Source organism: Parambassis ranga, chromosome 16 (assembly GCF_900634625.1).
Source record: "Parambassis ranga chromosome 16, fParRan2.1, whole genome shotgun sequence".
Classification (NCBI taxonomy): domain Eukaryota; kingdom Metazoa; phylum Chordata; class Actinopteri; family Ambassidae; genus Parambassis; species Parambassis ranga.
In genome coordinates, this window is record NC_041036.1 from 12,488,572 (window position 1) to 12,513,135 (window position 24,564).

At 42.4% G+C, this 24,564-nt stretch overlaps 3 protein-coding genes across 9 annotated transcripts in view; all 3 read right to left on the reverse strand.

The window, feature by feature from the left end:
- Positions 1-12,965, reverse strand: part of kif13a (kinesin family member 13A) — a 28,770-nt gene extending 15,805 nt beyond the window's left edge. For all 7 annotated transcript variants that reach the window (XM_028425653.1, XM_028425651.1, XM_028425650.1 and 4 more), the window contains exons 1-6: positions 12,581-12,965; positions 12,255-12,345; positions 3,826-3,838; positions 1,788-1,848; positions 882-974; positions 232-412 (exon numbers count right to left, since the gene is read on the reverse strand). In XM_028425653.1, coding sequence (XP_028281454.1) covers positions 232-412; positions 882-974; positions 1,788-1,848; positions 3,826-3,838; positions 12,255-12,345; positions 12,581-12,635 — 494 coding nt within the window. In that variant the 5' untranslated portion in view covers positions 12,636-12,965. The remainder of the gene's footprint in view (positions 1-231; positions 413-881; positions 975-1,787; positions 1,849-3,825; positions 3,839-12,254; positions 12,346-12,580) is intronic.
- A 289-nt stretch (positions 12,966-13,254) lies between these two features.
- On the reverse strand, positions 13,255-15,373 carry LOC114448604 (E3 ubiquitin-protein ligase NHLRC1-like). Its single transcript, XM_028425659.1, has 2 exons — positions 15,279-15,373; positions 13,255-15,118 (listed from the first exon to the last, which is right to left on the reverse strand). The coding sequence occupies exon 2, from the start codon at positions 14,902-14,904 to the stop codon at positions 13,672-13,674; it is 1,233 nt and encodes a 410-aa protein (XP_028281460.1). The 5' UTR covers positions 14,905-15,118; positions 15,279-15,373; the 3' UTR covers positions 13,255-13,671.
- A 307-nt stretch (positions 15,374-15,680) lies between these two features.
- On the reverse strand, positions 15,681-22,703 carry ptdss1a (phosphatidylserine synthase 1a). Its single transcript, XM_028425658.1, has 13 exons — positions 22,293-22,703; positions 21,754-21,845; positions 21,575-21,619; positions 21,366-21,490; positions 21,110-21,268; positions 20,777-20,928; positions 20,305-20,446; positions 19,255-19,367; positions 19,094-19,159; positions 18,675-18,774; positions 18,448-18,516; positions 17,300-17,366; positions 15,681-17,207 (listed from the first exon to the last, which is right to left on the reverse strand). The coding sequence occupies exons 1-13, from the start codon at positions 22,472-22,474 to the stop codon at positions 17,113-17,115; spliced, it is 1,407 nt and encodes a 468-aa protein (XP_028281459.1). The 5' UTR covers positions 22,475-22,703; the 3' UTR covers positions 15,681-17,112.
- Between the last annotated feature and the right edge of the window lie 1,861 nt (positions 22,704-24,564).

Sequence of the window (24,564 nt, forward strand, 5' to 3'; positions counted from 1 at the left end):
CTGTCCCCCCGTTCAGGCTACTAGACACAACAGAGCAACAAACAGATGCAAGCTAGCCCAAAGCAGAAGCTGAGAGAGAGGCTGCTGCCTGTGCTGGAGCTACAGTAAATCATGACAACAAGACATTTTGTGTAACCAGCTGTTAATGTCGGCCAAAGGTCCAAAGAATTAGGTCATCAAATTCAGAATTCAAAATTAAATGAATTGACACAAAACTGAATTTAGACTCACCCTTTAGGATCCAGCAGGTCTCGCACCTTCTCATTGTAGATCTCCATGTAGGACACTTCCACCTTAAATGTATGGCTCTCATTCTCCTCTCTGTGGACCCTCTCAAACAGTGAGCAGCAGAGTCGAGGGATTAAACCAGGCTGCTCTCCATTCCCCATCATGGAAAATGACTTGCCTGAACCTGGATGCACAGCAGAGTGTATCAACTACAAAGAAAAGGGGTTATGCTGCACTGACCCTTAATACTGTAAATATTCTCAGCCAGTCTGTGGGAGGTGAAAGGGGAATCCATTTTTGAACTTGCAGTTCCCTAAAGGACCACATGAGGCAGTATTCCAGAAGTCAATCAATCCCATTACACTCCAAAGTTCAAATAACATATACAGTCTGGTTTCTATATACAGAATAATGTCCACATTCATTCCCCATTTCAACTGTGCCATGAGTGATACTTCATATAAAGTTATGCATAATAAAGTGTAAATCTACCATGATGACAGGTAGGTGCTGTATAAAGAACAATCCGGACCCAACAGTTTGAGTTCTTTATTAAACTATCTCTGCCTAGAGTTGCCAAATCAAATGGATTAACTCTTCAAAAACTGCAGGGCTAATTAAACAACTCAAGCCAGACTTCATCTTTCAGTTACCTGTTTGTCCATAGGCAAATATGCAGGCATTATATCCCTGGAATGCATTTTCAAGTATTCCCTCTCCAAGGCACTTGAACACCACCTCTTGACCTTTGAGAAAAAAGAATCAATTAAGTCACTATGGAGATTTTAGTAAACAAATGGAACAACCGTGTTTACCTATGAGTACTAAGACGTAGTGACATCAGACTTCTAAAAAAGGCTGAATAAGACATGTACTGTTTTGACAGGGGTCACAAAACAAAGAATAAGATTCATGGAAGGTGGCAGATTCCTGTCTTGTGGTGTGGAAAATGACAAGCTGTGTGGAGACATCTCTTGTGCTGCTCACTGCCATGCCCCTGCTGAATGGGACAGCTGTTTAATGAGCTAAATAAAGCCTTGGCTCAGGCCCTTGAGGCAGCCTTTCACTGAACAGGCTGCCTTGTCGGTTCAGCACAAAGCAGATGTAAGCATTTCCATTACAAAATGGGAGTGATATGACGAGCAAAATATCTACAATGACTATGTAAATCTGCCTCAGACTGGATGTAATAATCACTGTTCTATAGATGCTACAAAACAGTGGCTGTATCCTCCTCTATACAGCAATTATTAGAAAAAAATGAATGGTGGCTTATGAAACTGAATTTTCAGTGGTAGGTGATTAAAAAAGCACAATATGAAATGCAGATGAGAACAGCACAGAGCAACATGATGATCAGTATAATACTTGTTTAATTTCTTTGTTCAAAATGCAAACGATCACATATGCCCACAATCTGCTGATTTGCATGATGCAAAAGCAGCTTTCCAACAGGCAGGTCGTTTCCCTCACAGTGGTAACACAAAACTCAGCAAATTTTTACAGGACATGAGGACTCTTTGAATGACTTTAGGATCACTTTCAGCCTTATGACTCACCAGCATATTTGGGAACGTTGGACTCATCCATGGACCAGAAACAGTGGTCAAAAGCAAACACCTGCAGATGAGACAGCACAGGGAGTGTAAACACTTCTCACACCTACCTGAGCATGTACAGTAAAACACAACCTGATCTGCCTTGATGGTTGTGGTGGTCTTCTCGTCAGGTACAAACATTGCTGTGCAGCACTGTGCCACCCTGCAGTAAATCAGCAGGACTGAGCTTGTCTGAGTAAGTAAGATGAAGCCTAACCGACCATTGTTTGGGGTAATGCTCGTTTAGACCGTGCAGTGACTGTCTGCACAAATCCACTGTCCACTGTTAGCCAACCCCATGTTTTGTCATAGTGGCTGGAGTGAAATGAATTCATAAATCAGGGTCAGTGCTCCCCAGAAGAAATTCCAGCACCCAGTGACCCTCATCTCCAAGGAAACGGGGCTGTAGTGGTCCCCGGTGGTGCAGGCTGGCTCTCAGCCCTTTAGAGCCGGGTCTCACGACACAGACTTCCAACAGCAGAAAGCCCTTGTATCCCCCCAGGCACCTGCATGAGCTCAGGACAGACAACACACAGAGAGGGTGCTCTGGGAAAAAAAACTGTGGCTTCATTTACCAAGACAGAACAGTTCCTGTTACTCAACGTGTTGCATATTCCCTTCACTTAACATTCCCTTTTTAGGCAGCTACAAATAAATATATGAAGCTAAAGTGTGACCAGTTGCAACACTGCAGCGAGACTTGATCACACTCATGTGGATTTGAATATGCAAATCTGGTGTACTGGTGCAAATCAGGGCTCAAGTGTTCAAAAAATGTTTAAGCTTGAACACATATACAGTGCTGTGTAGTACTGCATGCAAGTTAAACAGACATAAATCTCACAGAGCCTTCTCTGTCTGTTTTACTAAAAATGTTTGCATGACAATATGAATTTCATCCGAGTTTGCTGTTGTTTTTTTTTTCTTTAACCCTTAGCCATATTCTAGCCATTCCCCTTTACTTCAAAGATGTTATAAAACATGCTGCTGACTGTGCAACTATGCAACTATTTCTGCACTTGCTCTGCCAAAATACTTTCCCCTGACACAAATACCCTGAAATAATTGAACTCCCTTTTAATCATAATAAGGGCTAATGGCCAGGGAACCAGTGGTTGCACAGTCAGCATGGGAAGCACTGAGATCACTGAATGCTTTGAAAGCAAGACCTCCTCTTGTGACTTCAGACAAGTGAGTGGGTGCCATTCAAAGGAACAAAAGTGCCATCATTGTCAATTAGGGCTGGTTTGGAAACTAGGGCTTCAAATCTTTTTCCAGTCTGTCTCTGATGAGCCTGAGGGTGTGATTGCACAGCAAATTGTTTTTGATTGGACAATTACTATTAATCAGCAGTACAAATAATGATGAAGCAGGGAGGCATAAAGCCCTTTTTGTCATCATTTCTAGGATGAAAACTGGTTGGACTGCAGCCTCCCTTTAGAATGCAGGGAGGATAATTTGAGTGCCACTATAACTAAGCAGACAGCCACGTGCTTGTCTAGCTGAAGGGTATTACAGGGTAGCTCAGGTTCACAGGCCCCAGAGACCATGCACACACATGGCCCAGACTGACGCTCCCTCGGCCCTGTCAGGGGCCGAGTGAACTGAGCACAAAGCCCGTCCCTGGTGTGTGAAACATCTCCGCGCTAGTCACCAGCGTGTTGTCAAGGGGGGAAGTGGGGGTGCACTCCAACAATGCAGCTTTGAATGTGCGCACACACTGCCACAGTGTCTGCGCTCATCCCTCTCTCATTGTAGAGCCTTTGTGGGTGTTCACAAGATCTTAAGAGCGCTGACACATTCACACGGACATCTATCCGGCTCCTGCTGACCAACCAAACTACTAAAACACTCTCAATCATGTCCCTAGAAACAATGTCACAACAGTAGACTGTCCTGTGCAGGATGCTTCTCAGGCCCTCTGGGGAAAAAGTGCTGCTTGTAATCCTGCTACTAGAGGATTTCATCATCTGGGATGTAACAAAGAAAACATACATACCTTAGGTTGTTTCCTGTTGTATTAGAAAGGCAATCCATCACACAGAGAGGAAATCCACAGGTGAACCAGAAACAAAAACACAGAGAGGTAATAACATGGTTAGCATCTACACAAATCACAGTTGAAACAGGTTCACACGGTCAGCAGTGAAGTAAAGTGAGATCTTCAGTTGCTACACTTTAAAATTCCTTTTTTGACTTCTTCATTCACTCTTTCATTCACTTCCACACAGTGGCATTTCCTGGTGGTAGGTGCTGCTGTGATTGGGTTCATAATTGGTCCAGTGGAGCGTGAGGAAAGGAAGAGATTTAGGATTCAATGTCCCACTGACTCTGTTGAATAAATAGCTCTTATGCCTGTGGACCTAACACAGAGGCCAGTTAGGGGAAGCTGCACTCAGCAGAAACCAGCTGCCGGAACTCAGGACAAAAGGGTGGTATATATGGTCCTAAGATGTACAGGAGTGGGAATTACCTAATGCAGAAGAAATATAATTTTAAAGCCACCATGCAATGTTTTATTAAGCCATGCATGCACATAAATGCACTGCCTCCCTGGTGCTTTTACATCTGCCAGACTCCTGTCCTTCAACAGACAGCTGATCCCTGCTGCAGACATCTCCTGGCGCAGGGACAGAGGTGGGCATCGCCTTCAAATAGTAACCTATGCGAGGCAGAAAGACTGAAACACTGCACCAAAGTGTCTCACACAAACCAAGCTGAGTCACCAACAACAGCAGGCCCAGAGAAAGCAGCGTGACAATTCCCACCCAGAAAATACTTTTCTCCTGATCTGTTGTTTTGAACTGAACTCAGGCCATTAACTGTCTGTGCCCATTATAATGAAGGTCAGACAGAGAATGTGTGGGTAGAGGAGTAAAAAATAAAAGGGCCTCATTTGGGTTCATACGCTTTTTTCCAAATCTGGACCACTGACAATGACAGAGGATCTGTCTCAATTAAGGTGCACAATAACTGCAGCAGGATTCATCCCTCTGGTTTGTCTCTCAGAGCATAGACAACCAGCAGCAAAACACGCAGACAAGTCAAACTCATTTTTTCATATTTTAGTATAACTACAAATTCTCATTCAATTAAGCTTCATGATAACAAAGAGACAGCAGGCACAATGTACTCTGATTATAATCTGAATATTTGACTCCATGTAAATGTACCTACAGGATACAGAGAAGGAGTCAGAGGAGCACAGCCGAGATAAATGATGGAGCGACACTGCAGACTCTGCATCAGCAGAGAAACAGAGCTGCTGCAGTGTAACTCCTGCTTCACTGTGGCATCTACTGTATGTACAATAATGTAATGCATTCAGTTCTGGTATGCAGGGAATGCTTGACACAATGGAAGGAAGCGCTTTCTAACTGACTAAATTTAGGATTTTAACAAAGCTATTACTTCCTTTATGAGACATTACACAAAACGAGTTAATTTACGAATTGTATTACAGCAGAGTCTTTAACCTCCTCCCCCTGTCGCAAAGTTAATCCCTTCCCCCTAAATAACTTAAAATACATTAAGCTCCAGTTCTCCCACTTTGGACATAATCTTTCTAATCTCCCCAAAAATCTGTGTCCTACTTGTAAAAATTATGTAAGCTTTATCAATGATGTTGTTTTTGTGCTTAATCATAACGTTACCCTTTATGCTACATTTACTATTACTACATTCAAATTATAATCTATAAATGTGTTCTGTCATCATCATATTATTATGAATAAAACTGCAAATTACTACTATTTGATTCTTTCCATTATTGATTTATTTTGCTTTAAAAAAACATCTTCAGTGACATATGACACAAACTGACCTACATCATTCCAGATAGGAAATGCTACCAGTGGCAGCGTAGTCACAAATGTTATTATTCAAGCATAAAAACCCGCCGGCCATTTGCTTAATAATCAGCCTGCATGTCTAGTCACGTCCCGAGGGCTTACTGAGGACTATGATGTGGTTCTGCAGTACATGTGGGCCACAAATGTATGGCACAGAAGTGCCACATAGCATCAGATTCTTACCCCCTCAGAGGCAGATGCACTCGGCCACAGCAGCCTCAGTGGGGCATGACTGAAGTTCCAGCAGAGACTGTCACAGGCATGCCGCAATGTGTGTGTGTGTCATCACAAGCACGCCTCCAGCTACCTGATGCCAAGGCACCCATAAATGATCTTAATTTGGCCAAGGGGGGAAATTGGCCTCTCTCACACTACTACGATTCACCTCCTGTGAAGTAAGTGCATGTGGTGCCGGGCAGATTAGAGGGGCAAACACTGATCCCCTTCCCTTCCTAAAATACAATAATAAATACCCACTTATTTTTAACTCTATGCTGAGGGTGAGGGTATCTACTCACATCATCCATGACTAGCTTTTTCCTGAGTTTTTCAGCTAAGGTCCCAGCATGCGCTGGTGCCCAAAAGGAAGGTATAAAGAGTGGGAGAGCAGCAGTGGGAGCAGGATTAAGGCCACTGGGTTATTATGCCACCGAAAACTGCACTCTTCTAGACCAGTAGGCAACACACAGATTAATCTACTGTATCATCCACCCACTGAAGCATCCATCCGATCACAAAATAACGCATTGCATGGTGATGCTCACAGACATGTCAAATTTCTAATGTATAACCTCATTTCATCCACCTCACTAAATACCATGTAACTGGTTAACTAGAATTGGCGCATTGTGCCTCCATATGAGTCACTGAGGATATAATTTATTGATAGATTACAATTTCAGTATGATTTAGAGGGCTTTGCACAAGATTCTGATGATATAATCCCACTGCTCAAAGGGAATATGCCCCCTCCCCACCCTTCAGATGGCACAATACTCATCTATCCTGTACTCTCTCACACACACACACACACACTCATAGGGTGCAGGCACCCCCAACACACACTGGAATTCCTCCTCTTGATCTATTGTTGATGCTGCGCCTCCCCCGCACTTTTACCCTCTATTTAAGCGCACATGTGACTTTTTCCTGTTTAGCCGTCGACATGCTTTGAGACAATTGGAATTCATCAAGCTCCAGAGCCAAACACAAACTTCAGATGTCTGTATCTGTGTATCTGTGTGTGTGTGTCAGTGTTGGGTTACAGTGCACTGTGCTCTCACAGGCTCCAAGCTAACATTTCAAATAGCCTTTCCAGTATGTTTAGAACAGAACACACCAGTCCCCACCCAGTCAAAGCAGAGGTCAGCCTGCTGCAAGCAGAGCAGGGAAGAAGGAGGTGGTCGGTCCAGGGAAACAAACAGCTTAATGCAAGAACTGAGCAGGCTGTCACTCTTATAAGCATGAGTGATCCAAAAGTAAACATGACAAGTGGTTAAAGTCAGGGGTTTACATGTTGAACGTTTAAAAATATTTCCAGCAGCAGTGCAGGAAGTTTGCCGGCTGATGACAGAAACAGACCTTCAACGCTGAGACAGCTAACTCCTGTTACACAAACAATTTCTGGAACCTCGTCTGCCTAATTACATAACAGGTCTACTGGGAATATACACAGGCAACTGGGTCAGTGGTAGAAGAAGTACTCAGATCCTTCATCAATACAACAACAAAAAATAATCCATTAACACTACATAAGCATAGAATTATTAGCTACACTGTAAATGTAATGTAATTGCAATACAGTTGACATGGAGCTGGTTTTCTTGTAGTTTGGTAGTTTTGCCCAGTAGTACACATCAACTTTTATATTTTGGTGTTTTCTCTCTGTTTCTTTGGAAGCGTCAGGTGGACTCTGATAATAATAAATGCCCCTGTCAAATGCCTTTGGTAAAGAAAAGAGTATTCTGTTCCATCTGACTTAGTAGCAAGTGAAAGATCCATATAAAGTGCTGAGAACATTAAGCATTTTTTAAAACATGGATCACTGTTCTAAAAGCTAAAATTAGTTTCCTATGAACATATCTGTAAATGCTTTGGAATATCACTCGTTATGTAATCAACATAATTCCAGGCCCTGTCTGTATCTTCTGACTGCTGTTGCTTGGCAACATGGGTAAACATGGTGGTGAGACAACATCCCAGCCTCATGAGTCAAAGTTCCAATAAAAAAAGCCAAACTCAGGCTCTCAATAACAGCCTTAATGAAGAGTACTGTCACTGGCAGCACACATGACGCTCACACCGACTTCTGCATGCCATCTGCAAGTTTCCAAAACAAAGGTTAACAGCATATGATTCAGGCAGCAATGTCTAATTTAATCCTGTCTGGCATTTCTGACAATACTGTGACAAGCTGGGGTCAACAGGCTGCGGGACGAGTGTGTGTGTGTGTGTGTGTGTGTGTGGTAAAACAGAGAGAGAGTGATCTGACCACATCTGCTCCAAAGTCTTAAAATCTGGTAGACTAACAAACCAGGGTGAAGTCAAGTTCATCAATCTGTTCAATACACTTCAGCTTCCACCCCACAGGGAAATAAAGTGACACATTTACTACTGGGACACACCTCCTGTGACCCTGTCTGCCTTATCTGAATAGATGTGGCATGTGGCCGCTAAGAATAATAGACAACAAAAGCTGAAGTGTGCTCATCAAGTCAAAACAACAACACTCACGGCTGTCATTAACTGCAGACAGAAAGGTGCAGTTTGTTTATTGTTGAGGGCTTAAAATGTAACAAGCAGAATAATTTCTTTGTTAATGCTGACAGGCTCCACTTCCCCTGAATGAGACAGAAACCAGAGTCCATCATAAATCTCACCATGAATTCATGTAAACACAACATGCTAACTTCAAAACTGCAGAAATTCCTCATCTGAGAAAGAAAACCACAATCATTATAGAAAACCACATCTGAGATTAATGAAGCACATGCCTGACAAAGAGGGAGGCCGCCATCTTTTCTCAATTCCGGATCTCAATGTAAACAATGTCCCACCCTCTAAACAAATAACAAACAGGGCACCACACACGGCACTTTCTCCTAATAGCACAAAAATGTCCCTTAAGAAAAGAGAGAGAGAGAGAGAATGTGGACTGATAGTGTGCCTCAGACTCTGACAGTGAAAGGTTGCTCATCGGAGCAAAATGGAAACACGAAGAGAACATTCCTGAGGGCAGTCACTGGACAAGGCAGCATTGTCATTTAGTAAAAACTTATTTTGGAAAGCAAAATGAAATTCTGGTCATATGTGAGAAAGAATGACTAACCTCTAAAACAACAGGGGAGACTCTCATGTCTACTTAATGCTTTAAACAGAAAGACAGACAGCATCTGTCTCTATCTGCATGGCCCATATGAGTATATGCAGATTGAGCAGTTTGATCACAGTGCATGCTCAGTATGTCCTTGGTGTATTCACATCTGTAGTTAGAGCTCAGATAAGGTCAGAAAACAGGAACGTTGATGGCAGCTATGAACAGGGTCAAAGTCATTATAGCCCTGTCTTCCCACTCCCCAGTCAATTTTAGCAAGTTTACAAGACCAAGCCTCCATCTACATGAATGAAGAGGGGGCCCACAGTTGCAATGTAAATGGTGAATTGAAAAACACCATATTTTAAATGGACTGCACGGTTTAAACAACATCAAAAGAATATTGTCTCTTACCATCGACCATCATACCCCACAATAAGCTGCCCTGGTGGTCTCTTGGTGACAAGGCTTTACCTCCACACTTCTTGGCTGGGAGCAGTTGCCAAGCAACCAGCAGAGACCTCACAAAGTTTCAGCGCTCACTTACTCAGCAGCAGTCTTATGCACAACCATAAAGAAGCAAACTTAAATTTGTACACTTTACAGGATGAACAAGTGACACAAATCACAGCTGTCTTCTTCTATTAGAATTTATTTGTCCAGGACAGTTCAGCATAGACAAGAAGCATCCTGCTCCCTGTGGGTGTAGCTCCACACCTCACAGATTACAATAACCAAGTAAGGAAGATAACACAGGCTATTGGAGATAAACCCAAATGAGCCCTTGTAACCATCAGTGATAAGAAGAGATTAGAGTAGAAATTACAAGCTTGGGTACGGACATTATCAGATAAAGACACACTGTACTTCCTACAGCTACACCATGGGGGGAGGTCAAGGGACAAACATTTTTAACTCTGTAATTTTTGGTAAAATAGAAAAAAACATCACTTCCCTCTGTGATAAACCATAAACACTGTGCCTGCTTTTGTATGAAGCCAGTTGATGTTTAGCTTTTGCAGCTCAGTGCATCTGAACTAAAATCCTTATTAAACCGGGGTTAAAATTAAGCCTCCTGTACTGCGTTGGTGCACGTTGACAGACATGCTAGGGCATGTAATACATCCCCATTGTGTGAGTCCAAGGGTATTTTCTTGTCATGTCGCTCCACCACTCATCCCCAGCCTCAGGTATTTCTCTGCATCTCCAGCAGACCCCCCCCCTCCAACCACCTTGATTGTGTCTCCTCCAAAGGAGAGCAGACTGGTGCGTGAAAACAAAGCCACTTTCCCAGATTCCCATTTCAAATATGCCCTTGATGCCAGCTTAACAGGCAGATGAAAGATGAAACTTGGGAAACTTAACCTCTCGCCCTGAAGTCATTCATTTCATTTTTGCTGCTGAGATTACTGTTCATTTCTCAGGGAAATAAGAGACGAGGGTGGGAGTCACGAGTGTAGCCATAATGCTCCGTTGCAGTGAAAAGAATGAGGCTTAGTCATTAAAGGAAATCCCTTATGTTTCTCTCAAATTCTTTACATGACTCACAAGTATTAGTGGTGCTGTGAGTCTGATTAATAAAAACTCTAATATTTATACCTAATTAATAATAATCCCACATGGAATTAACCTCACTGGAGGATTAACTACATTATTTCCTCAGATTGAAGCCACGTTGTAATTTTTTCTTCACATTAACTGCTGTTTGTTTCTGCACCTTCCCACGGGTGTCTAAAGGTTCCCATGATCTTAGTCAGCCATATTTGGCATGTTAATACCCACTAAATCAGACACATTTCCAACACACAAGAACAGGTGTCTTCAAAACAAGGCAACGACTTAGTGATCAGGGTATCTGGCTTCTTGAGGCTCCACAAGCAGCAGAGAGGAAAATTATAAGGTTTAAGAAAACCATGGCAGCCTAAACACAGAGACACACACACACACAAGAACTGAAATGTTAACAAGTAATTATATGCCTGGACTGCACTATAGAACAGAAATGTGACATAATAAAAGCTGCTTCAGGTCATGGCCGCTATACAACTGTAAGAATTACAAACAATAATGTTTTTAAAACACGCCTGGCAGGATACACAATCAGAGTCCATGAAAGGAATCTCTGTGTGACTGATATCATCTGAATCAGATGATCCACACGGCAACACGTAGGAGTGGAAAGATTCAACCTGAACTCCTCCACTCACAACAACAGCAGCTTTGTGTTGTGCTGTTATACATCCTGCCCCACATATGTTCGTTTTGAGCGTGATTTGCTTAATTGCCTGGAAAGCAACCATTGTGTGGCAATTTCTGTTCTGATAATTGCCTGAAATACAGGTTAATGTGTGTGTGTGTGGTGAACTCATTACCATTTAATGCTGACTGTTAGTGAACGTGGAGCAGCAGAGAAAGTGTTAAACTTTAACAAGACTGGAGGCAGGCCATGAGAAAAAGCCTTGAGTGTGGCACGTCTTTAAGCCTCCTGAGTAAAATAAAAATGAAAAAAACAAAAACAAATAGCCGCTCCTGATATGAGCATCCTTTTAGACTTCTTCGCGCCTGTGGGTAATCAGGTCAGCTGTCTAATCATGTGTGACACCAACAGCAGCAGAGAGCTAACAAGGCAAACTGCAGAAAAGCTCATTACATTTATGAGCATAGAGTCATAACAAGCTAACATAGAGTCTAAACATAGAGTTCTGATGACCTTCAGTCTGCAGGGATGATAACGGATGCTTGGCTCTACCGTAGCCAACACCGCCGTGAATCCATCTGATGTCACACAAACCAGCTCTGACTCCGGGTTTACAGCGACACCCCCGAGGCTCCACACATTCATGTCAAACGGGCTCAACCTCCTCTGGTGGCCTTGAAATTCAACATCAGGTATGCAGAGTAGCAGGGTAGTGCTGTTAGATGATTAGTATTGGAAAGTTCACATGAATTACATAACGTAATATCATGTTGCAAGCAGGTGGGTGACTTGTCCTCTGCAGTGCACCACTGCGTATGTTTACTGGTACTAATGCAATAAGATAAAGGTCTGTCAATGCAACTTTAACCCTTTTCAGCTCAATTTGTGGTGCTCACTGCATCAAGAGTTTTCTTTGCCACTTGGGTGAGAGTGCAGACATTTCCAAAACAGCCCTCACAGCCACACAAATCCCCCTCAGCTATATTGTCCTCTATAATGTGGTGCAGTATGTTCATGTCCACACACACACACAGACAGACTCTTGGCAGTGTTTCAGCTTTGTTTACCTGTTCTCTCCTTTTGCATTTGAGGGTGGTGGGTGCAGAACTGTTTGGTTGTCCTCCATATCCACGACACATTTTGTGTTGAGTTCAATTTCTGCAGAGGAAGAAGTTTTGTTGGGGAAAGTCAAGCAGCAGAATTGCGGGGGTGTGAAAAGAGTCAAATCTGAGCTACTTTGGCCTCTTAAAAAAAACTATACACAAGTCTGGCGCATAACTCAGCCTGAAAGCAGTAATGGCGAAGAAGACAAAACTTTATGATAATGTGGCATGAATCCCACGAGAGACACAAGAGTTTAGGCGAGCACAGATCGCCGTTGTGGTACACTTACCCCTGCGGTTCATGGGACGAACTCTCACTGCAACTTTTACCTTTGTATCCGACATTTTCGTCCACTTTTCACTTCCACCCTGTCTCTGCGCGGAGCTATCAATGTATAGTCTGAGAATCCCCGACAAGAAGCCCGGATTTCTGCCACACACAAAAATGGCAGCAGGCTCTAGTTAAACAACCCCAAATAAGTCCAGACCTCGAGGAGAAGAGATGGAAATATGTTCATATTTGTCTTTATATCCATCCGGGTTCGCTTCTTGTGCATAGCCAGCACTCTGCTCCAGCCCCAGACAGCATCCCCACCGCCATCTTCCACTGGGAGCACGACACTGCTATCCTCTGGCAGACCGGAGAGGCTGTGCCAAAGAGGGGGGACAGGATTTACGCACCGCGCCGCTTATCGGAGGAGGAGACCAATGAAAAAGTGAGGCTGAGAGACGAGCTGAGTTACAAGCATCATTTCTGAAAGGAAGTGTCAGGAAATAATGGAGAAAAAAAGTCACTTTAAAAAAAAAATCCAAAAAGTATAATCGTTCACGTGTGTGTGTGCGTGTGTTGTCACAAAACAACTGAAAGGACCATAAAATAATTTAGCTTTAGCTAATTGGCGAATTGTAGAGCTGTAACACTGATAAATACACAAACTTTAACAAAAACGCGTCAAGACTCAACCACTAACACTAACTTTATTTTTTATTAATTTTTAGTCATTCATATTTCACATGTTGTTTTTCCATTAGTTGTCAAAAAACAATGTTTGTGTTGTTTTATTTTTTTGTCATTGCTTTGATGTATTAATGAGGGGTAATAAAAGCATGATCAGTGGCAACAGAACAACACAAACACCAATGAGGGATCAAACTCAACAGACTCCACATACAGTATCTCAGGTTTGGTCCTTAGTGGCGGCCATTTTATTCACACGAACTTGGCCAAATAAGGGTGATTAAGCTTTATTATACCCCACTGCAACAAAAACAGTTCCATATGTTCACATGCTTAACACTGTTGAAATGTCTCTTTTGTTATTTTTCCACTAAACTGAATGCTACATGGCACTTCACTGCATTATGTTTCTTCATACAGAAGCTACTTCATCGTGGCTCCACTGTCAGATTTAGGAGTATAAATCTTCACCGTGTGGTCTCCACCATCCAGCGTGATGAGAAGGTTGTTCAGTACTATAACTCCAACAGGGCGAATCAAATGGTCTACCACCAGTGGAGTTAGGACCGGACCGTGCTGGAGCTTCCCCAAACTGAACACCATCCCCTGATCAGAGTCAGTCACCATCAGGTCTCCGTCTCTGCTGAACACCACGGCTGACATGTTGAGCCTGACTGTGGACTGCAGAGTCAGGCTGAAAGTGTCTGTCTGGTAAAGGAGCTGGAAGTCTTTTGTGAAGACTCTGAGGCGTCTGAATGTATGCCTTTCTGCAGAAGGTGTGATATCAGATGGATGCTCCATCACTGCGCTGTTCCCAGTCACATGACAGCAGGCCACTGCTTTGGGAGACTGAAGGTCTGACACGACTGTTTGATGCTCCAGAATGACACCATGACAGTAGTCTACTTTCACCTGGGACAGTGTGCCAGCCTGGACGTCTGAGACCAGGATGTGCCCACAGCTGTCTGTGTCTACACCCCAGGGCAGCTGGAAGGAATCCTTGATTGTTAACACACAGTTTCCCCTGGAGGTGAACACCTTCACGGTTTTATCCCCTGCATCCGTCACCACAATGTAACCACTGGGAGTCACTGCCACATCCACCGGGTAACACATTTCCCCACTGGCTTTTCCTTCAGGCCCGAAGCTATGCAGCTTCCCCCCCTGCAGACTGAACACCACCACTCTCTTTTCTCCACCGTGCACCACCACTATTGTGCCTGAAGATCCCAAAGGAGCTATCCCAGTGGGGTTGATAAGAGTCCCCCAGCCACCAAAAGCAGCACAGAGGTGCAGACTCGTGGTGGTAACAGAGCTTCCTTTTGCCCAGCGAGGAGGAACAGAGGATGTGGGACTCCGAGACACCAGAAGCTGCTGCAGGTCACACAGAACCTGGCAGTGGGAGGTGCTGTCAACAGTGCACAGCTGTCGACAGAACGGGCACTCCAACTTCCTCAGGAGAGGGTGGGACAAAGCCGTGATGCATTCCAGACAGAGTACATGGCCACAGGAAAGGTTCTGCGGTCTGCGCTCCCTCTGCTCAGTACTAAATGTCTCAAAACAGACCTTACACTCCAGTAAGTTGATCTGGATCTCCCTCAGTATCCCCTCAGGACTCAGGCAGCCATGATATGGGAGACCAGGACTTTTAGCCATGACTGAAATATCCTGACGTTCTTAGATCTCCCGAGTCAACTGATTCAGGCTGCACGACATTAAGGAAGCGAAAAAAACCCTGAGATTAAAGTGGCATATGAAGCACAGAACGGCAGCACTACAGTGTAAACATTCGTGTCCTGCTCCTGCTGTTCTTTCAGGCCCAGGCCATCACGTGACATCTTGTGCACAACAGAGGCTCTCTGCTGCCCTCCTTTGGAAACCACCACACATATAGGTTGTTAACGCCTTACAATGCAGATATTAAAACACATCCAGCAAGACAGGAGAGAGTAGCAGAAAAAGTCATTCTTTTATATTAAAACCAACAATAGAAACACTCAAACGGTGTTAGAGTGTGTCTGAATACTCACTGGTGACAGTTAAAAGGGTTTTACTGCTACCACAGTTCACCTTTGGGACTGCAAGACACTGACTGCGGTCATTTTCCAAAGGAACAACAACTGTACCTTCAGATACATCTTGTAACAGGTCAGCATGAGGCAGCAGCTATTTCAGTCCGAGTTTCACGGTGTGCAGACGGAGTGAAATCTGATCCGCGATGGGCAGTGCTTGAATCAGCCAATCCTGCACTCCTCTGCCGCAGCAGGACCTTCAGGGGTCGGGCAAGGTCATTCCAACATTTTTATGTATACAATCATGAAGAACAAAACAAAATCCAATCAATGAATGAATAAAGCCATCTGTTGTTGGAAACAAATATAATCATGTTTAATTTGAGGACAACCCCTTCATTTAATAACACACAGATAAAGTTTAAAGAGGAAATGTAAAACATTTTAATATGTTTCATTGCGTCACAGTGAAAAAAGAACAGCACAAGTCATTTTCAGCTGAATTGTTTTTTTTTTGGCAAATGGCATCTAGAATCCAAAGACAATGTACCATTTAGTATCTACTGTAGCACAGGAGCCTGGTCCATTCTACAGAGGTCAACATCTGGATTGTCAAGGATTATGAAGGATATATGAGATGATACTGACAGAGCAAACAAAAATCAACCTTCAATACACTCAAATGCCAGAAACACAAAAAGCTTCAATCTAGTATCAATACAAACAAAAATCTGGAATAAAAAAAAAAAACATGCAAACAGGCACAAGGGGTGAATTAAAAGGTTACAGTAAAAGACATGAAAAACACTGGTGTCCTGCTGTGTGGTGAAATACCAAGATTGATTCTTTGACTACTCTTGTAACATTTTCCTACTGCAACACTTTACATGGTCATGCAAAAGCAATGCAAAAAAAAAACCAAGAACAGCAAAGGAAAGCCATGGTGTGTGCACACACACACACGTGTACGTACAAGGACAACCTGACAACACATGCAGGAATTTGAATTAATTGCCCTCTGTTTAAATCATACAACAGAAAAAAATGATAGCAGCCACAGATGGACAAGTAGAGTAAAAATTAGTCAATGTCACGATGCGTCACAAAATACTCAAACATTAACAAAATGTACAGTATTTCAAGAAAATATTCTGCAAAGTGCTTTGACTGTGTGCTTCGCTTTGTTACAGATCAAACCTCAAAGATCCTTCTGTCCTGCTTTGAATTTCTGCCCACATTCAAGTTAAAACACCAAATAGTGAACATCTATGATGCAAACAGACAGTCAATGACAGATATTTAGATATATATATATAAAAAAAATCACTTTAGATATAAACATTGAGGCTCCAATTAAAGTGATAAATTCTACATAATGGCTTTTAAAATGAAATGTGTTGACACATCATACTGGAGTTAAGCCTGGTGTAAACCAGTCAAATGTACATTAATGATACTGTATTATAGAATACATGTGAATTATCGGCTACAATGATCATGCACATCTAGAATCCATCACACACTCTTCCTTACTCTCGTTCACACATAAACCTGTGATCAGTGGTTTAGGGACTTTTATGACACACACAGTTTAGTGTGTAACTTTGTAGTCTGAGCCACTGTGGACCCCTAATAACACTGTATGGAGCTGTTCATCCACTTAAAGTCTCTGCTGTCTGCACTCCCTCTACTCTGGGTGGGGTCTTGTTAGACTTCAGTTAACAACAGGAAGTAGTTGGTTTTTTTTTTCGTTTTTTTTTAACCTGCACCCCCCCCCCCTTCTTCCTAGACTTGCAATCCTTTACACTTGGCTCTTCAGAGAGAGATACCCTGCTGCCTCTGGCTCCTATTCCTACTGGCTGTCCAGGCCATTCACAGACTTGGCCCTCCCTGAGCCCTTTCCTCTTCGTCTGGTGGTAGGGCTATCACAGTCCACATCTGTCTCTCCTGAAGTCAAATGTTTTTTAACAGTTACAAGAGTGAATCCACTAGAGGTCAGCCATTTGCAAGATTGAAAAGTGACAGTAAAGACACTATACCTTTAAATCCCTCTGACAACTGGTCAGCAGACTCTGTGTAATTACTGTCCTCACATTCTGAGAAGCTCTGTGAGAGGAGAGAAGGGTTCAGACACACACCTTTAACATATAACAGCTATGTGACCCTGGGCAGCTTCTCCACTACACTCACTGGTAATCACTGAAGGGAAAAACCCTGAAAGTTAATCATTACTGAAGATCTTCCAACAGAAAGAATGCTGAACTTGATATTCAGACACAGAACATGTAACATAGCCTGCAGAGACGATATGGCTTTTTGTCATTTGAACACACAGGTGTGAATGTGTTGCAGCTTTATTTAGATGTGACTATTATAGAACGTCACAGGCTTGTGAGGAGGAGTGTGTCCCTGCTCTGTGTCTACACGTGGAGAGCACTGCCCAGAATTTGATAAAGGAAAGGAAGTCTTTAGGAACACATCTGTGTAACTACATCCACAGGAGAGTTTACCCAACACTGTAGTGTCATCAAAAACCACAGTGCACTAATGGTTCTTTCACTCAATTGTGAGTTATTACACCTCTCACAGCCTACAGTTTGCAAGCTAGCAATGCCTTTACCTGCCCAAAACATCTGTCCTGGATGTCAGAATTTTCATGACAGCTCTATGTGTCTGAAATTTCTGAAGAGGTGGATTTACATTGTGAAGAGCCACTTCACAATTAACATTAACAAAAGCCTCTGCAGCAACCATTTTTGTCATCAGAGACTACTGGGATAGGCTGTTACTGGGCAGTACTGACCCTCTTTTTCTCCATTATCCCTCCATTCTACATGTCTGCTTATAATTAGGTAACCTAAGCCCCTTTCACACTGGATAAACAACATACTAAGACCCATTAACAGCTGTCTTTTGCCTCAGCATTCACTTCAACTACAACTGGCAGTGATAACTGGCTACCTAGCTGGACACACTAGACTAAAATTTGGCTACTGCCATTTTAGGCACAAATTCCATTTTTTTGCATTTAAGCAATGCTCCTGTATCATCCCTTAAGAGTTGATTAAAACAATAAAGGATATAATAAAGGACATAAAGGTTTTTTTGTGGACAATCACAACTTTACCTCCACTTTTTTCTAAAGGTTAGGATCTGCATGGAAAAACACTTAAAGCAATAAACATACCTTTTCCCTTGGACCATATGTTTCTGCACACCAAACCATTCCGTATAGGCACAGGAATGTAATGAAGGCCTAAAAACAGATCAAAAGTAAAAGAATTTAAATTGTTCATGGAAGATCTGTGATCAATAACTTGTGTTGAAACAGAATGATATACATATAAATTAGTGTGTTGTCAAAATCCAACAATACACACTTGATATTAACAAAAAAACACATGCTGATCTTACCAAACATAACAGCCAGAGAATCACATACAGGATCTGCGTTTTTGAGAACAAGTCCTGCCCAAATTTAATACAAGCCAAGGCCTCTAGAAAGGCTATAGCCCTGTGAATGAATGGGGACAAAACAAACACATACAACTTAAAACTGTGACCCACATTCAGTAAATCAAAATGAACAAAAAGCAAATCTGTTAGTTGCTATCATCCTCACTGACCTCAACATGTTAACATTAGCTCATAGAAATGTATTACTTTTGTGGATAATAACAATCCTCATGTAGGTCAACTGTCTGACAGCTTAAGCCTGGCAGCTGAGTTAACATTCATCACAGTTAACGTCACCTCACTTATCAGCCATCACTGGCTGCAGCCGTCCTTACAAGTGCACAACAATTTTCATATAAATACAAGGCGTCACTTACCCAAATACCCAGCACTGGGTTCCAACTCGCTTGCACTGCGTGTCTGTGAGGTACGCATAATACTGCCTGAAGCAAACACCACAAGACCAACAGTCTGAGTCAGTTACACATCTTAAAAAAATGAGACAGAGTAAGGAAGAAACAAGTGTTTTACAGCTTACCTTACTGTTGGAGCTGTGATGATACCAATGAACAGGATTCGACACCAGCTGAGAGCATGGCTCGCAGGAAAGATGAAAATGTGTTTAAGGAAGAATGTGTTCAATTCTGTTAGCTGTAAAAAAAAAACAAAGAAAAAACAGATGAGAACAACAATAAGAACACAGTTTCAGGTGATTTCATCAGACAGCTGTATTGTCTCTAGTCATGAGGTGACTTAGTGTTCCAGCATACATCACTCTTTAATTTTAGGGTCCATAAGTCTCTCTCATGGCATGCATGCTGATGTCAGGTGTAGCAAATAACATTTAAAGAGGTCTCTGTTCCATTGTCAGTGCATGTCCTTGTGTGTGTGTGTTCACCAGAAATAAGTTTAGGTAAAGACACAAACAAAGACTCCATTACAAAGCAAATTGGACTCATATAAACAAGACAATAACAGCAGTGTATTTTGAAGGAGACTATTTTCAAACCCTGCTCGTCCACTATGGAAGATAATGAGAAGGAGGCCGGCTGCAGTGTTATTCACTCGTTTGGCCAGAAGCCTGTGTGGTTGAACTGTCGTCACGCCAAGCAGAGCTGAGCCAACCTCTATCTCTTCCACCACTTCTCAAAGACTGGTGATTGCAATGTGAAGTGTCAATAAAGCTGCTGGCTGTCTGAGAAAAGGCGAGGTGAGGATGGTGCCCTTTCATCACTGACAACGCCAGCCTTAGCTCTCAACACTCCTAGAAGCCCAGAGTCTGGAAGTGCTGGCAAGTAGGCCAGTGGCCAGAGCTCACTCTAGAGCTCCAACTGTGGTTTTCTCATCACCATAAACCACCCCTAAGTAATTCAGCTCGTCTCACTCTTACAGGATTAGCTCTTAATGTGTAGACAGCAGGACACTTGTACATTATATGGATCCATGTGCGACAGGTTTTAGATTCCAGCAACAGAGAAGCCAATTAGATTAACCAGGATTTAGCACGCAGAGCACACCGGATGATCTCCGACTAGTCAGCATTTAGTCACCGTGGGATAGCAAGAGGATTTCCCCCACTCTGACCCACCTGCCAAATGATCATAAACAGATAGACGCCCATCACACGCTGCAGGGAGGACTTTGGGTCGAGCCAGCGCACATAGGTCCAGCTCGCAGGGGTGAACTGTAGCACAGCTCGCTTAATTTTCCCCGTGGTGGTGTGGATGTCCCTGGTAGAGGAGAACAGAAGATGGATTACGGAAGACTTGCAGATAGCTTTACAGTGAGTATTATGTTAGAGTAGTGGACAAAGACAGATGAAAGCAACACCATCACATCAATCATTTAAGTCTACTTTGTGATGATGTGGGATTATGTTGGAAAAGATTTTATTACAGTGTTAAATGTAGTGTACATTTGATACTTCCTCATCTTATCCTCCAACATGAAAGAAGAAAAAAACAACTCATAAAAATAAATAAACTATCTATATACTATCTATATATGGCCATAATAATAAGCAGCCAAAGTTATAATAATAAAAATCAATAAAGTCTTACTTAATACTGGCCCAGTGGTAGGTCCTCATCTCAAGAAAGCGACAGACAGTCATTCCAAGCCAGATTCCCCCTCCATTACACAGCAGTATATCCAGAATCACTTGGTCCCACCAGCATTCAGCAAAGTTAGGCAGCAGATGCATGAAGAACAGCTACAAATATGGCAGAAGACAATGCAGTTAGGAGCTAACACTAAATGGATTATTCACAGGGTAAACCACTACATCACCAGATTCTGCAATTTGTCCTGTACAAACAGACCGAGACAGGAAGTGACAGGGTGCTAAGCATGTCATGGAAACCTAATTTGTTTCCATGTGTGTGGCTCTGTACCTCAGTCAGCTCCCAGGTAATACTGATGGTCCAGCAGAGGCCATAGCTTCGAATGAGAAGGGCTTTCATACCCCAGCCCCAGAAATGGCTGAAAGCAAAAATGTCAAAGTGGCTCAGGATTCTCTCCCAAGTGATGACATGGCAGTTCACAGCATATTCCTGCAGGAAGAAGAACACACAGCCTCATCAGAATGACCGATAACCTCCTGTTAGTGGCCTCAGCTGGTACGTCAGTATAAACTGAAGCATCACTCACCATTATGTCTGCCTCTCTCTTGGCATAGCGCAGGTTTGGATCCAACCAATACATCAGCTGCTTCACCTGCTGCCAGTTGAGGAAGATGATCAAAACCAAGAACAGGAAATAGAGGACGCTCAGACCTGGGCAGCAGAAGAACATGGCAATCAGACAGGAAAATATATGAGTCTGGTACACTGTTGCACTAAATTTTAGAAAATACTCACCAAATACTATTCTCCATATTGCTGGATGTGGTCTGGTAAATGGTCCTACAATGAGATAGACCAAAATGTCAATGACATGAGACACTGGTAACAGACTCTTTCTCTCTTTATTGTTTTCCCATACAAAAACATGACTTATTATGAGTACCTTCAGGCTACCAACTCCAGCATTTACTCACCATTAGGAAATGCCAAAACACTGATGACGAGGAAGAAGGATATGACCAGAATGAGCCCCACCCAGAGATTACTGTCAGGATTTCCATCATCCCTACAGAATGGGTGAAGAAGCATTAACCATTGAACAGTTTATATCAACAGAAACACAACTCATAAAAACGGTGGTGATGTCATGGATGCACTTAATATATCCTGAACATCACACAATGACACACTGGACTGGACTGGATGGCAGATTCTGAGGAGCAGACAATCAGTGTTAAAATAACTTTATGAGTCTTTTGAATGCTTCTTGTATTGTTGAAGCTAATGTCATCATAAGAATATGGAATAACGTTAGATAAGCAACTCAGCAAATTGGTTTAATAGCTTAGGCTGGGGCTCATTTAGTGTAAGGTTTAACATCCTAGAAAATGTCAATGAAAAGAAACAAACACAAACAGTACAGCTAGTTAGCTACAGTCACAGCATCACTGCCCCTGTTAGCCTGGCTAAGCTAACCCATCGAGCTAGCTAACGTTAGCATTGAGCGACCTACCTTGTAAACGCGAAGTACATCAAACTGAGCACCGTACATGTCAGCAGCGTTATTGTGTGCGGTTTGTAGAAAAACTCTATTGTGATATCTTCAACCTGCTGCTCGTTTATCATGCGGAAATGCATTCTGTAGTTCACATCATCCTTGCTCAATGTATGGGACCCGCTATCGTCGGACGCCATAGCAGGACGCAGGACGCAGGCAGGAGAGCAGCGGCAGCGGCAGCAGCAGCAGGAGGAGCAGAGGCGGCGGTGGCTCCTCTCAGGAGCAGGAGAAAGTGATCCACCGCCACCACCGGCACCAAAACACACAGGGAGCCGACTAAATAAATAAATAAAGTTACATAACGGGCTAGCAGCGGACAGGTAGGAAGCAGGGAGCTAAGAGTGGAGGAAGCCAGTGTGAGTGGAAACTGTTGACTTTTGATTATGATTGGTTTACACGTTTGTTGGGAGTGTCCCAATGCGGAAGAGTCTCTCCATCATGTGCTGATTGTTTTTTAAGCGTGACTTCCACGGGACGACGTTCAAACTGTCCTTAATTAAGAGAGCCTGACTCCAACATGAACTCAATCAATGATGTAAACTATCCACAACATCTAAACAGTAAGTATAGGCTTTGGAAACCGGAGAGGAGCGCAGACGTAACAGTCATTTGAAAGTCAAATGACTGCGTTTCCCAGAACGCAGCTTTCACTGAATGCTGTGTTTACTTGATTTGCTGCGTGTTTGTCTCCCTCTTGTGGCCGGTCAGGGTTCACATAACAGTGCCTGTCATCTTTACAACACATTTTTAAAGGATTTTTATTTAAATAGTTTGCAAAGCAGACATGTGATAGATATTATAGCATAAACATAACTAAATACTACACTAAAATTTATATTTTTGTATTGATTTCATGAGTAATTTGACATTATTATATAATATTTTATTTATGTATTCTATCCAATAGAGAGGTTATGTTTTAACCTCAGACAGGCAAATAGACACTTTTTATTTTGTATTTTCAAGACAAACTTTATTTAAAAATCACTCATAAATGCATGTAAATGCAAACTGTATATGTATTTTAAAATAGTAGCATAAGTGAGACACATTTTAAAAGTTGTTATATAAATACACATTTGGCCACACCTACACTTTTATTCTTAATTACACTTAATAATATGCATGTATAAAAAATAATACAATGATAATAAACGTTTACAAATATGATTTATGCCCAGCTTTCTACAGAAATTACAGGTTGATTAATCAAGTTCAGTAGCTATGATAAATATGAAACAAAGAAGAAAAAGATGTTTCATATTTGGGAAGCAGTGCACTACAGATAGAAGCAGATCTTTGCAGAATATCTCTGAACACTTGCAGGCCATTGGTGCAAATCCATCTGTAACACTCAGTCTGCCTGTTTCAGCAGTATGGTGGGCTGCAGAGCAGAAAGATTAGGTTTTTATAAAAGTGCATAGTGTGTGTGTGTGTGTGTGTGTGTGTGTGTGTGTAAAAGACATACCAGTGTGTTGAAGTGCTGTCTGCATACAGCTTTGCCCAGCCAGTAGATCAAGAAGAGGGCAAATAGATTTTCAATGACCAGCAGCAACATTACCAGCCCACAGATTCCTTCAGACAACTGAAAAAACGCACATGAGTATTTAAAAGATCAACATCTAGTCATCTAGTCAGCATCAGAGTGCTGCTGTAAGGTACCTTGGGGTGATGATAGCCAAAATTCAAATCGAGCACGCAGAAACAAAATGCCGCAATGGACCAGAAGAAGCCAATGATGTTCAGAGAGAAGGAAAGCTTCACCTGCAAGGTAACAGAGACACACTTCACCATGTGGGGTTCAAACCATCAGGAGATGAACTGAATCCCATTAGTGCCAATAAAAACATAACAAATATATAAAAAGGAGTCACATAAAAATTACACTGTGGTTGAAGAATCTGCAGTTTTCTGTGCTTCTGGGTTAATTGAGGTTACTTACAACATGCATGTTGGGAAACTTTCCTGCAGCAAAGGTCACCATACCAGTGATCACATACTGAAATGGATAGAATGCAGATCAATGGTTTCACACAGAAATGTAATAATTTCCATTCATTGATACGGATATCTAACATATTGCTGAAATTACCACAACACTCGGCAGAGTGTAGATCTTATTCAAGATGGATGAATACGGTCGCGAAAAAATCAGACCAAGCGTGACAATAAACACACCAGCGATGGTTTGAGCTGCCTATTGACAAAAAGAAGAAGCAGAAGCAGA

Excerpts from the sequence above, each read along its gene's own strand:
- ptdss1a (XM_028425658.1), bottom strand. The coding sequence starts at position 22,474 with ATGGCGTCCGACGATAGCGGGTCCCATACATTGAGCAAGGATGATGTG. Across the intron at positions 19,368-20,304 it reads TGTTTATGATCATTTGGCAG|CTAACAGAATTGAACACATT; the intron begins GTGGGTCAGAGT and ends TTTTTTTTACAG. Across the intron at positions 19,160-19,254 it reads ATCACAGCTCCAACAGTAAG|GCAGTATTATGCGTACCTCA; the intron begins GTAAGCTGTAAA and ends TGTTTGCTTCAG.
- LOC114448604 (XM_028425659.1), bottom strand. The coding sequence starts at position 14,904 with ATGGCTAAAAGTCCTGGTCTCCCATATCATGGCTGCCTGAGTCCTGAG.